Source organism: Talpa occidentalis, unplaced genomic scaffold, assembly GCF_014898055.3.
Source record: "Talpa occidentalis isolate TD23 unplaced genomic scaffold, MPIMG_talOcc4v2.1, whole genome shotgun sequence".
In the NCBI taxonomy this organism is placed as follows: Eukaryota; Metazoa; Chordata; class Mammalia; order Eulipotyphla; family Talpidae; genus Talpa; species Talpa occidentalis.
In genome coordinates, this window is record NW_026555331.1 from 27865635 (window position 1) to 27880223 (window position 14589).

Consider the following 14589-nt stretch of genomic DNA (forward strand, 5'->3'; position numbering starts at 1 on the left):
TCAATAACTGGCAGGAGATTTTTTTTAAAAAATTGGGAAAATTCACAGAATACTTTTTGGTAAAGGACAAAGAGTCCTTAAAATTATTGAGAAAGGCAATTATGCTTCTTTCTGGAACTTTTTGGTAAAATGCCATGGAGATGATTACTTATAATATCGTAGTAGAAGGTATAGGATTAAGCACAAATTTTATGGTTGTATTTATAGAGTGTCCTCACCTTGTTGAAGGGCTGCACTCCAGAAAACTTGATTGCAAACCAAATTCCTTTTTCTGTTGCTTCCCAGAGTTCCAGGCTGGGCTTCAGAAGATGTGTGGGCTGACTATGTGACCCTGGGCAAGTCACTGCCTCTCTCAAAGCAGTCAAAATTTCCTGATATTGAAATGGAGTCAAATGTTAGAACTTCAATTAAAATATATTTTTAAAATTAATGAAACAATATATAATCCTCATCCAGGAAAATGTTGGAGGAATACAGTCACTCAATACATACTAATTGAAGGAAGAAATTGCTCCTCTTAGAAAGGAAAATACAGAAGAGTATAGGCAAAAATTATACTTAAATCACCATAATTTTAACATTTTGCTTCTTATCCTTTTAAGTTTCTCTTTTGGGCACATATACACATTTCTCCCTTCTGCTAAATTGTGCATGCTCTTTGAAGTCCACCTTGTTCATTAAACATTTCCCCTTCACCTTAACTATCTCTGAGGTAGAAAGGAACTCAAAACTCTCCAAAGAGAAGGGGGATCCATGACATTGGAGTGGGGTAAATGGGTTGGGAAAGGGGTGGCTGAATAGAAAGCTCAGCAGCTCAATAAAGTTGAGGTGACGCAGAGCCTTATGGGTTGTGTAATAGTGTATTTTCTTCATCTTAAGAGCAATGGGAAGTCAATAAGATTGAAAGTGACAAGCATGGCTGGTGACAATGAAGCAGCTACTGCTTTAGTCCAGTCAGAAGACGAAGACAGCACTGGGCTGTGGAAGTGAAGGACACATGGGATATGTGGGCAGCAGCCTGGGTTGCTGAGAGATTGGATTTGGGGGTGTTGAGAAGGAGCTAGGCATCAAGGGTGACTCTTCGAGGTTTGCCCTGTGCGATGGATGATGGTGTGGTTGATATTTCAAACTGGGAGAGGCAAAGGGGGAAGCATAGAGGATACATGTGGAGAGCAACTTTCCAAAGCTGAATGTGCTTCTGGAGTTGGAACACAAATTGGGATCATGAAGTTTTGAAGACTGAGAAAGATAAAAAGTCAGCCAAGTGATTTTCTCCATAAGACTCCAATGTACTGTTGAATTTCTTTTTTGTTTTACTTGTGTTGAGCAAGTCCTGCAATTGATTTTAGTGCAGCATAGTCACTTGTCCCAACATGAGCTTAGACATGAAAATCCAGTGACACTATGAAAAGGAATAAAATGCCAGGGATGTTTTGAATCATGACTTACGATCTAATACATTCTGAACAAAAATCTGTGTTATGTATGTAATATTGTGACTCACTGTTGGTTAAAGTTTCTATTTTTGTCCCATCGCATTTGCCCTGAGATAGCATGTGTTCTCCTTCCCCAAAAAGCAAGTTTTAGATAAATTGGAAAGTTTTCAAGGGAGAACAGCCAAAATAATTAGGAGCTGAAGGGATTGATTTATGAGCCAAGATCAGAAAAGGTAAATGTATTTTGTTTGGCTAACTGACAAATAAAAGTAGAGCAAAGACAATCAGCAAAAACAAAGAGAAAACAATTAGGTTTCATGTAGAAATATGAAAAAAATTCACCTACCTTCTCTTCATTCCTCGAATGTTCGGTAAATCCTAATGAATGTTGATAAGTGAGTCTGGGGGTCCACTCCCATAGGGATTACAGACCTACAGCCTTGGCTCCTTAGACCTAGTGGAAAGAAGGAAACATTTCAGAGCTTGAGCTACTATTCAGGAATCTGAAATAATGTTGGGAGCCAGAGGGCTCTGGTGACCAAAGAGTCCTTAAGAGGCAAGAGGAGGGCCTCCCCTGGTGGCGCAGCGGTTGAGCTCTGGGTTGCCAGGCTGTCCGCAGCCTCTGCAGCGCCGGTTCGTTCCCCGGCCACCGGCAAGGGGCCCACAAAAAAAAAAAAGAGGCAAGAGGAAGAAAAGGCTCCCAGAGGAGGCTGGGGCCCAGGCAGAGCCTGGGTGCTCCCCAGGGCTCAGGGGCTTTTCTGCGCCCCCTGTCGCAAGTGGCTAATGCCCAGGGCTTGGGAAAAGGTGGACACAGTGTCTCATCCTTTTGTCCTTACTGGCCCCAGCTCTCCTTACCCGCTCCCTGGAGCTTCTCTAAATTTATCCGCATTTTGAAGACTAGAGAGAAGGGAGTGTGAGAAGAAACACAACAAGAAGAAACAAAGAACCGTGGTTTCTCTTCTGCTCCTGGTTCATTCTAAGTGGTGTGTGTCCCCCCAGCACTGTATCTAGTTGCCCTACATGCTGCATGCGGCAGGTCTTTCATGTGGAAGAATGGGAAGACACGTTCTTTCGGCTTGATTTTCATACTTACCTGACAGGAGCGATACCAGGATCACAAGGGTGGTTTTCCCAGGGTGAGGCTTATCCACTGCACTCGCATGTGCTGACCCCTGTGATTTCCCCAAATGTGGGAAACTCGACTGCATAATTTGTGGTGGAGGGGGGGACTGCGTTCGTGCTCTCCCCTGGAAAAAGAAAAAAAAAAATCTTGATTTTCTAGTTCAGTAGACATTTTATTAATAGAGGCATGCTTTATTTATTTATTTATTATTTGTTTGTTTCTTTTGTTTATACATGCACTGGGTACAGTCAGAAGCACGGGAGGGTGAGAGAATTCACCAGAGCCAGAGCAGGGAGCAGAACAGGCAGAAGGACCGAAGTACACTGCTGAGGGGAGCAGCGGGCGGCAGGAGAGGTCTGCGCGCCATGTGGGACCCTCCTCCGGTGGCCGGGGAGCAGCCGGGGATCGAACCGGCGCTGCAGAGGCTGCGGACAGCTTCGCAACCCAGCGCTCAACCGCTGCGCCACTGGGGAGGCCTTCAGTAGACATTTTAAAAGTACTTTTTTCTACCACTTTAATTAACAGTATTTACTAGTAGAAAAAAATGTCCCTCATCCCCAAGGGATGGCTGTGTTCAGTGTCACACTGGGAAGACACTTTAAGAAGAAGGTGAGAAGATTAAGGGAGGGAGAAGAAATGGCGGGGAGGAGAGAGGAGAGGAAGGGCTGGAGGGGGGAAGAGGGAGGGTAGAGGAGGATCTAGGGAGGAGGGAGAGAGCACGGGAGGGTGGAAGTTACGAGTCTTCCCTCAAATCCTTCACCACGGCCCTAGTTACGAACCTAGTTATCGCTCTGCCTGTGTTTGTTTTCTGTACCCGGGTTGCCTGAGCACAGTAGTTAACAACATATTAACACCTTGTGATTGTAGTTTAAATAAAATCAACTTCAATAATTATTCAAAGACCCTTGACTAAGGAACTTAGTTTTTAAACTATTCATAATGTAATATAATCTAGTTCAATGTCAGGGTGCAAAAGAAATGGTCCCGCTCCCCTCTTAGTTCTCAGGCCAGGATGAATAATCAAAACAGCATCAGATGAGCAAGGGTTAGCAATGGAAACACAATCAATTTAATAACATACTTACAGAGAATATATGTGCCTGTAAATTCTAGAGAATAATGGAGTGGACCAGGAATGTTAATCCTGCATTTAGGGACCTGGGGCATCAAGAAGGTGGGAGAAGGGGTTACTTTACATGACAGATTAGAAGTTCCCTCATACTTACTCTGAGAGTAGAGATGAGATTCTTAGACATGGAGGTCGTGTTCACTGATAACCCTACAAGTGGGTGAGACCCTTCATTCTCTAAGGTCATAAAAAAGGGAACAGTGATTGCTTCTCTGATTAGGAAAAGGGACCAAGCTTAGCATTCCATCTCTTCCCGGATTAGGGAAGAATCCAGGGCTTAAGCCGGGAGAGAAGATTTTTCTAGCCATCAGGACCTTCATGGCTGGTACCATGGAACAATCCGCATTCATTCGGCACTGGTCATAGGCCTCCTGAGGCTCACAGGGCTTCCACTGACCTCAGTTTCTATGCCAAGTTGACAAGGGGCCTCCTCTGGACACACTGAGAAAAGCCTGTCTGACCTTTTTGGGGAGACCACAAGGAGAATATAAGAGTTGAGGCAGATTCAGGGAGCCTTGTAGACCATGTAAAGAAAATTAAACTTCATTCCAGAGGCTGTAAGAAGCATTTGGTTCTAACATATGGAGTCAAGTGGTCACGTTTGCGTTGTGTGGTGCCTTCTAGTGCAATGAGGGGCTTGTGTTGGCAAGAGTGGGGTCAAAACTGGAGGCATGAAGATCAAGGGGAAGGATGACAAGAGTCTAAACTAAGACGGGAGCAGAGGGAATGGAGCAGGGGGACAGAGAGGAAGTAAGGAAAGACTAAGGGGTCATCAGTTGCTGTGGGGAATGAAGGGACAGGAATCACGTGAGTCTACCAGGATTCCTGGATCTCAGGGCATTAGAAACACAACTACCAAGACCCCCTCTCAGGGATTGGGATTTCAAAATAATGAAGAGCATTTTCTTAAGGTGCAACTGTTTTGAATTTTCCCTACTTTTCCATTTTGGTTTCTCTTTGTAACCATTTTCTTTTCATCAGACAGGCATTCTTTTTATAGAAGCAGTTCTAGAAGCTTTAAGACCCCAAGTTTAATTTCAGGAAAGTCTATTTATGCTTCCCTTTAAATGGGCAGCATCTTTGTGGTTTCCTGGACATGCCAGGTTTACCTACGTGCTTGCCAGTGCGTGTTATTCAAGGAGATAAATGACCTACTAGGAAATGGATGACTGAACCTGTTGAAACCGTCTTATGATTCCAGGCTGCCCTGGCAGGAGGCACCACCATGATCATTGACTTTGCCATTCCTCAGAAAGGCAGCTCCCTCATCAAGGCCTTCGACACCTGGAGGGGCTGGGCTGACCCCAAAGTCTGTTGTGACTATAGCCTCCACGTGGCCGTGACATGGTGGAGTGACCAGGTGAGCTACCTGCTCCCATCTCTTCATTTAGTCCCTGTGCCCTTGCTCTGTACTAGATCCAAAAAAAGGATAATACCAACACCTAAGACACTGGTAACTTCCTGGATGACTGGAAGTCAGAGTCCTGGATGCTTCCTGGATGACTGGAAGTCAGAGTCAAAATTCCCTCCTGACATTTCATTGCATATTCTCTTGTACCTTTTGAATTTTGAATCCTGTGAAATATTATCCTTTTTTAAAAAGATTTATTTTATTTATTTATACAAGAACCAGGGTACAGGCCAGATGCACGGGAGGGTGAGAGGATTCACCAGAGACAGAGCGGGGAACAGAACAGGCAGACTGATTGTAAGGGTCAGGAAGACACTGAGCAGGTTTTCTGATCCAGCAGACAGGGTAAAGAAGGAGTCCTAGAGAGTCCTCGGTGGCTTTTGCAGGCTTTTATTGGGATTTACTGGGTATATGGCAGGTAGGGGTGCCAGGGCAGGTAATCTGCCAGCCTCCCAGCCCCCCAGAAAGTCTTTACTCTTCCTGGGCTCTCTGACGTTCTCACATGTTCTCTCTGCTTCTCTGCTCCTCTGCTTTCCTGCTTCTGCTGGCGTCCCCATGATGCTGCCCTTAAAAGCACAGTCTTAGCCCAGGTGAATCCCATCTACCTATGCCCACACCCTACTCCAGGTGCCCGCCATCAGGCATGCATTCAGGACAAGGATCCATCATCTATCCTGATGGCGAGAGGGCAGAAAAGCCCGATACCTTTTACCTTACCCTACACTGACGAAATACACTGCTGAGGGGAGCAGCGGGCGTGACAGGAGAGATCTGCCACACCATATGGAACCCTCGCTGCTGGCCAGGAATGAACCGGCGCTGCAGAGGCTGCGGGCAGCTTCACAGCGCAGCACTCAGCCACCTGCGCCACCAGGGGAGGCCCGAAATATTACCCATTTTAAAAACAAAAATTAAAGCATATAAAGATGATAGGATAAATCCATCATACTCAATCTCAATAGCGTTCACTGCTATTTAATTCATGAATTGTAAATATTTTAAATGTATTTTTAAACAGTTGTAGGGTAAAGAAAATATCAGGCTTTTCTGCCCTTCCGCCATCAGGATAGATGATGGATCCTTGTCCTGAATGCATGCCTGATGGCGGGCACCTGGAATAGGGTGTGGGCATAGGTAGATGGGATTCAGCTGAGCTAAGACTGTGCTTTTAAGGGCGGCGTCACGGGGGGACGCCAGCAGCACCAGCAGCAGCAGCAGCAGCAGCCGCGAAGCAGCAGAACGAACGCTAGAGAGCCCAGATAGAGTGAGGACTTGCTGGGGGCTGGGAGGCCTGCCAGCCTCCCAGCCCCCCAGCCAGCACCCCTGCCTGCCATATGCCTGGTGAACCCCAAATAAAAAACCTGCAAAACTACTGAGGACTCTGACTCCTCCTTTACCCGATCTGCATGGGATCAGAAAACCTGCACTGTATCCAGTCCTGCCCTTACAATTGGCGTATGTCGGCAAGATCCATGCAGACGGGTATTGGAGCCCTCCGAAGACCTGGAGGGACTAAGGAGAACAGACTTTGCCTGTGACGACGCTGGAGGCACCATGGCGGTATAGAAGATGGATACGTCCACGAGCTATAGGATGAGACCTGGCGTGAAGGAGACGCCCGAAAGGACCAGCCAACGACACCGGAAAGGACCAGCCAACGACACCGGAAAGGACCAGCCAATGACCCCTGAGGCAGCAGGCCATTGCTGAAGCAGGGAGAGGCCAAAGGACTGATAGACTGATGAACTGATGATTTTGGACTGACAATCCCGCCAGAAGGCGGAGGACCTTAGCAGGTTATGTTTATTTTTTGAGAATCTGGGGGTGGCCAGTGGGCCTAGATGGCCAAAAGCAGCCTGTGTATGCCCAGTGGCCAGGTGGAGGAGAAAAGCCAACTAAGGTGGCAAAAGCTGGTACTGATGCTAAGTTGAGAAGCCCTAAAGCGGCTGTTAAGCAGCCTGGGTATGCTGAAGCCCTGTGAGTCTCGTAAAATCACCTATGGGTGATGCCCTGCTCATTCTTGAGTGAGGGTGAGGAGCTGAGGAGCCCGTCCTTGGGGGACGGGTGGGAAATGTGGCTTGGGGTGGAGCCCAAGCCAAATGCAAAGTTTGGATCCCCAACCCATGTGCTTGTGCAGTGGGTTGGCTTGAGAGCAGGGGTCTGTGAGTCGCATGGGTGGCCATGAAGGCCGAGTGTTGGAGCGACTGCAGACAGAAACCCTGAGGGTTGGCGATTACCCCCAACAGAATAAAATTGCCAATCCCAGAGCTAGTGCATCCTGGGGGTGGATGCTGTGTGTGCCTTGTGCCGAGACTACAGCCAGAGAAGGCCAGGAAGCCTGACGGCTCCTGGTGTGTTATAGCAGATACCGTGTGTGATTTCCCCTCCCTCGTATGAGCAGTGCCTTCGGCAGCAGATTTGGTGGCTCATCTGCTGGTACCAATAATTGTCTTTTGCACTTGGTTGGTGCCCTGCCTGGACTTATTTGTGTTCTGTTGTATTTTGTTATGTTGTATTTTGTTATTTGATGTATTTGCTTTTGTGGGCCATGGCTGCATTGTTTGTTTGCTTAGAAAATTGTGTATATATGTATAGACTGTATGGCAGAAAACCCTGAGGGGGTGGACTGTAGGGTAAAGAAAATATCAGGCTTTTCTGCCCTTCCGCCATCAGGATAGATGATGGATCCTTGTCCTGAATGCATGCCTGATGGCGGGCACCTGGAATAGGGTGTGGGCATAGGTAGATGGGATTCAGCTGAGCTAAGACTGTGCTTTTAAGGGCGGCGTCACGGGGGGACGCCAGCAGCACCAGCAGCAGCAGCAGCCGCGAAGCAGCAGAACGAACGCTAGAGAGCCCAGATAGAGTGAGGACTTGCTGGGGGCTGGGAGGCTGGCAGGCCTGCCAGCCTCCCAGCCCCCCAGCCAGCACCCCTGCCTGCCATATGCCTGGTGAACCCCAAATAAAAAACCTGCAAAACTACTGAGGACTCTGACTCCTCCTTTACCCGATCTGCATGGGATCAGAAAACCTGCCTTGTGCCCTGTCCTGCCCCTTACAACAGTACTGTTCTCTCTCTACTTCAACGTCAGCAAACTGTTTTAGACAGTATTTTTCCTCATGTTAGCACTTCAATTCAAAATGTTCAATATGAAAAAAAAAAAAAATGTTCAATATGTGCTGCAAGACAAAGGAAGGGACAGATTGGGAAGGTTTTCAAGGCCTTGTCCCAGCTACGTGTGCCCCTCCTGGACCTGGTGGGGTCATTTCGTAAAAGACCTAAAACTAATTTTCTGCTATAGTAGAAATGATAACCTGGTTTGGGTAGAAAAGACAATTTTGACAGATGTTACGGTATGTTCATCTCTCCCTGTAAAAATGTACCTGTAACATGGGAGCAATTTTTACTCGTGATTTCAGTCAACATGTTTCCACACTGGACTTAATTCAGGAAGATTTGTTTGAAGTGACTCTGTAACGTTATGTTTGCACCCCCCCCCCACCAAAGTTGGGTTTTATAAGCCGAGTGAATATACAACAAGAAATAAATCTTTAACAGGTATTTCAGCAAACATAATAGCAAGGTTTATAGTCCACAGGTAAAGTTAATTTTTCTCTAAAAATGCCATAAGAACTGATGCATCTGATCTCTTTTTGCTTTTAGGGCTTTTTTTCCTCCTTTGCTCTTCTCCTGTCTCTCTTATTTTATTAAGATAAATTAAAGATGATGATAATTGCTGTTACCAGAGCCACTCACACTTTAATACACAATGAGTAAATCTGACGAATGTTAAAACGCAGACTATGGCTGCAGTAACAAAGGACCACCTTCAGGGTTGCTTAAACAACAGAATTTATTTTCTCATCATCTTGGTTAGAAGTCCAAGATCAAGGTTTTGGCAGAGTTGGTTTCTTCTGAGTGCCAGGAGGGTGAATCGGCTGCATGCTTCTCAGTAGAGAAGGTTTTGGTAGTCTTCTGACCATCTTTGGTGTTCCCTGATTTATCAAATCATCACCAGAATCTTCACCTGGTGCTCACGTGGTGCATATCTCTCTAAATTTCCCCTCTTCAGAAAGACAGCAATCAGGGCCCACTCCATGACCTCATCTTAGTTAATTACATCCAGGATAACCCTGTTTCCAAAAGGTCACATTCTGAGTTACTGGGGGTTAGGACTTTAACATACGAATTTGTGGTGGGGGGGGGGGAATACAAATCAGCCCATGACAATAGGTCTAGGGTAGTGTAGGGTAAATAATTGTCAGGCTTTTCTGTCCTCCCACCATTAGAATTGATGATGGATCCCTGAAGTCCTGAATGCATGCCTGATGGCGGGCACCTGGAGTAGGGTGTGGGCAAGCGTAGGTGGGTGCACCTGGGCTGAGAGACTGGGCTTATGAGGGCGTCACGGGGACGCCAGCAGAGACCAGAAGGAGAACAAGCCAGAGACGGAAGAGAACCAGCAGAGAAGCAGAGGCCACGAGAGAACACCAGAGAGCCCAGAAAGAGTGAAGATTCGCTGGGGGCTAGGAGGCCTACTAGCCTCCTGGCCCCCCACCCCCACACACACACCACTGCCTGCCGTGTACCTGGTAAAATCCCAATAAAAGCCTGTAAAGCCACCAAGGGCTCCAGGACTCCTCCTTCACCCATCTGCCCAATTATAGAGTCCTGCTCTGTGCCATCCTGCTGCTACAGCCCCCTAGGGAAAACTATGGAAAAACTAGTGTGGGATTAATCAGCAATGGAAATGGGGAGCTCAATATGTAATACTGTTTTTTTGTTCTGCAGACCTACTCTGTGCATCTATCATCTCAGATCTTTGCTGACTCAATAGAAAACATGACATTGTGTTATTTTGCACTTTTTAATTAGTAGGAAGATTAACTTTTTTTCATGTTTAATAGTCATTTATAGTTCCCATTGAAATATTGGTAATGTTTCACCTGGAATATTAGAGGTTTCCTTATTAAGGTGAGATTTTATGAACTAAAAGCAATAGTTTTATACCTGTTACATATTTTTATTTCTTTATATTTTTGCTTTTTAGTATATGCCTTTGTGTGTTTTAACCTATAGAAGTTCTGACAATTTGATTTAGTCATATCTTCTGATTTTTCCTTTGAAATTTTAGCCCTTGTTGAGAATTGAATTGGACATACAGGGGCCATTATTAAGATAGTTTTGATCTGAGCTTTCCCCTTGCCTTTGGCAATCTGAAGGCCCTGAGGATTTTGATAGGTGCAGGGGTCTCTCCCCTCCTAGGAGATGCCAATTGGGTCAATTTGCATCATGTGTTTTGCCTAAGAAGTCATCCTTAAAGTCTGATCCTTATCTCTCATTAGCCTCGATTGCTTCTAGAGACATTGCTTCTGTTGCTACCAAATGGCTTTTTTTCCATTCTCAAGAATAATTTCCTCATGGCAGTAGATAGATGCTGAGAATTTTATACCCAAGTATAGAAATGAAATACTTGGAGAAAACTATTGCACAATTTAAAAGTTATAGCAGCAGCAACTCATCAAATGAAATGAGGTCTAATCTGGGAGAAAGATCAAGTTCTTAATTGCATTTCTTGGGAATTAGATTGTTGTCTTTTACTTTATTCTCTTCTAAATGCAACAAATTTGGAGAATCTTGAAATTACCATTTAAAGAGTGATATTTTGTTGTTGTTGTTCTCTTGTAGGTTAAAGAAGAAATGAAAATCCTTACCCAAGATAAAGGTGTAAACTCTTTCAAAATGTTTATGGCCTATAAAGATGTGTACATGATAGGGGACCAGGAGCTGTATGCGGCCTTCTCTCAGTGCAAAGATATTGGAGCGATCGCTCAGGTCCACGCAGAAAACGGAGACCTAATTGTAGAGGTAAGCATGGGCATTCCAAAGCTCCTACAGAAATGAAAACAGCCATCACTTAAGAGATGGTCCATCACTTAAGAGTTTACCTGTCAGTCCTAGCAGGCAAACTCACTAATTGCATTGGAATAAACACATTTTCTGTGGCCTGGCGTGGAAACACTTGACTCAATTTACTTAAGTCCCTGTTCTAGTTTCATCTGGGCAGTATATGCATTGGAATAAGGATTTCCTGTTTTCAAACCAGCTATTAGATCTCAAACATGTATTATTATAAAATGCAAATACTTTGTATATCCCAGTGCTGTTTTTTGGTAGCTCAGGCTGCTGGTTCAGAATACCAACATGTGAACAGCAGCATAATTGATGTCATCAGCATCGTGTTGGGAAGCTGTTCACAGCCCCACTCTTTTCAGAAACCAGGTATTAAAAAGTGCTCTGGAGGAATCTGGATGATATTTATCTCTCATGTTAGTTTCATTATAGGTGCCTGAAGGGTATACCATCTGCAAGATTTAAAGAGCTGTACTTACCCTTTTTATTAGCTGATGTTTTCTCTCCCTAGGCTCAGTTCCCATTAAAGGCAGTGAGATTGAGGCTCAGTGGCCAAGAGGCAGAGGGGATAATGAGAAGAGAGATGAGCTGTAAACCCAAACAGACCAGAGTTTAAAATTGAGTCTTCCACTTCCTCGCTGGGTGACAAGTCATTTTTCCAGTCTGAGTCTTGACTTCCTTTTCTTTTCATAAGGAAGAAATAAAACTTTAGAGAGGGGACATAGCTGGTCCAATATCAGTTGGAGGGCTGGGAGAGGAGACATGAAAACTATGATTCAGTGAAATATGAAGCTCATTACATGATTTAATATAATAATTTCAGCAAGATTCTAATGTTGGGGATTAGAATCCTTTCTATAAAACTGTTCTGGGGGCCTCCCCGGTGGCGCAGCGGTTGAGTGCTGGGTTGCGAAGCTGCCTGAGGCCTCTGCAGCGCTGGTTCGATCCCCGGCTGCTCCCCGGCCACCAGAGGAGGGTCCCACATGGCGCGCAGACCTCTCCTGCCGCCCGCTGCTCCCCTCAGCAGTGTACTTCGGTCCTTCTGCCTGTTCTGCTCCCTGCTCTGGCTCTGGTGAATTCTCTCACCCTCCCGTGCTTCTGACTGTACCCAGTGCGTGTATAAACAAACAAACAAATAAATAAAACATGCCTCTATAAAAAAATAAATAAAACTGTTCTGAACCAATCATGACTCTTCAACACATACTGCTTTTTAAAGAATGTGATTACAACTAACCTCATCATTTTGATCTTTTCAATCAAAATAATTCAATTATATGGTTTAATTTATAAAAATTAGAAGTTTATAATTTATAGATAAATTATACAATTGTATATAAATTATATAATTGTATATAAATTATATAATTTAATATATATGGAAAACTGACATACAATATTGTATTCATGCATATAAGATCTGGGGTACAGGCCAGAGATGCAGGGGGTGAGAAGATTCACCAGAGTCAGAGTGGAGAGCAGAACAGGCCGACTGACCGAAATACACTGCTGAGGGGAGCAGTGCCATGTGGGTTGCTCCCTGGTAGGCAGGGGATTGAACTCTTGCTACAGAGGCTGCAGATTGCTTCATAGTGCAGTGCTTAATTCCTTGTGCCACCAGGAGGCCTGAAATAGTTACTTTTAATCAAATACACATACTGTGTTTGAGCACGTGCGCACGCACGCGCGCGCTCTCTCTCTCATATTCTCTCTCTTTCACCTAAGAGATCTATGGCAGTGTATTTATTATACTTCACAATAAAATATATGATTCTGACTTTTGTTGCATGGAAATAGTTCATCTTCAAAAATTAAAAATTAGTTTACAAATAATTTAAAAGAAAATTTAAATGCCCACACTTCCATTTAATAGCTCAAACTGTAACTTGCATTCTAAAACCTTCCCTAAGCTTTTACACTGCTCCTCATGGAATTCTATCCAAATTCAAAATAAATACCCAGGATCGAGTAAGTGCTTCCTGACAGAACTGTCAAAATTGCAGTTTGCTGCTGGGTTTCGATGGACCATGGTTACCATTAGTAACGATGACCATCGTCAGTCAGCATTAGTAAAGCTTCCTTACTTAAGTGGGTGTTTCTGTTGCTGTTTTTAGGGAGCAAAGAAGATGTTGGCATTGGGAATAACAGGCCCCGAGGGCCATGAGATGTGCCGCCCAGAAGCCGTGGAGGCAGAGGCCACGCAGAGAGCTGTCACCATAGCCAGTGCTGCCAACTGCCCACTCTACGTTGTGCATGTGATGAGCAAGTCAGCTGCCAAGGTGGTTGCAGATGCAAGGAGAGATGGTAATTCCTGAATGCTACGCTCACTTTTAAGTCAGAATGAGCTAAAGAGTAAGGTAAAATTGATGCAGCCTCTGCTTGGGCTTGTAAGAATCTAGTTGCCTATGAATTTCCACAGCTTTTCTTACTCCCCTTTTATTAGCTTTCTGTTTCATTCTATCTCTTTACATGTTTATTTTTGCCCTCCTTTTCATGTTCATGCCTGCTTCTCTCCTTTCAGCTTCCTTCTTTCCCATCCTTAGAACATTTCCTTGCTGCTAGTAGTCCCCACCCTTAACATCAGGGCGGCCCACCTTTTAATCTGATGGTTAAATGCAAACTCTCCCGTGAGCTTCAAAGAATTTTCTCTGGATTTTAGGGATAATCTCTATAATTCTCACCACACATGAGTCAGGGTGGTGCAGGTACATAATAGGTGCTCAACGAATTTCTTTAGAATTGAATTGATCTATCTGACTACAACTTGGGTGTTGGAGTAATTGAAGTAATTGTCCAAACAGTATTTTATGACAATTATGTTCATATTTGGAAAGGTTTTTTTAATCCCAAATTGTCTTACTACCAACCATTTCTGATTAATTTTCCTCAGCTAGAACAGAATTTCGGTCTAGAAAGAGGCAGTATTTCAAAAGGGAAATACTGCAGTTTTAAAGTTGTAGTATTTGTTTCTGGCCACTAGATGTCTCTGTTGTCAACCCTATGGAATCAGTTATTCTATTATTTGCTTTATAATTCATGCATCATGCCGTATAGCCCGTCAGTCAGGTCCATAATGTCAGAATATGATTTTAGAAACCACAAAATCAGCAGAAATGGCCCATCATTACCCAGCAGCAAACTACAATTTTGACAGTTCTGTCAGGAAGCGGTTACTCGATCTTGGGTATTTATTTTGAATTTGGATAGAATTCCATGAGGAGCTGTGTAAAAGCTTAGGGAAGGTTTTAGAATGCAAGTTACAGTTTGAGCTATTAAATGAAAGTGTGGGCATTTAAATTTTCTTTTAAATTATTTGTAAATTAATTTTTAATTTTTGAAGATGGACTATTTCCATGCAACAAGTCAAAATTATATATAAAAAATATATTGTCTGAAAAGTCTTACCTCATTCTCTAGTTCCTTTATTCCACTCTCTATAGGTAATTTTTGTATCACTGTATTTCTGTCCTACATCTACAGTGTTTATCTTTACAAAACAAGAAGGCTGTATGTTATGCCCTCTCTTTCATACACAAAAGATAAAATACTATAGGTAAGCTTCTATATCATGCCTTT

General features: G+C 44.1%; 1 protein-coding gene and 1 non-coding gene across 3 annotated transcripts in view; both read left to right on the top strand.

Annotated features, from left to right (window-relative positions):
* The window catches only part of DPYS (dihydropyrimidinase), a 77107-nt gene that overhangs the window by 4316 nt on the left and 58202 nt on the right, over positions 1–14589 (top strand). The window contains exons 2-4 of one of the 2 annotated variants that reach the window (XM_037502913.2): positions 4890–5048; positions 10789–10968; positions 13128–13317. In XM_037502913.2, coding sequence (XP_037358810.1) covers positions 4890–5048; positions 10789–10968; positions 13128–13317 — 529 coding nt within the window. The remainder of the gene's footprint in view (positions 1–4889; positions 5049–10788; positions 10969–13127; positions 13318–14589) is intronic. The other variant, XM_037502921.2, reaches the window with a different exon arrangement.
* On the top strand, positions 2522–2686 carry LOC119252032 (U1 spliceosomal RNA). Its single transcript, XR_005126701.1, has one exon. It is a non-coding gene; the product is annotated as a U1 spliceosomal RNA (small nuclear RNA).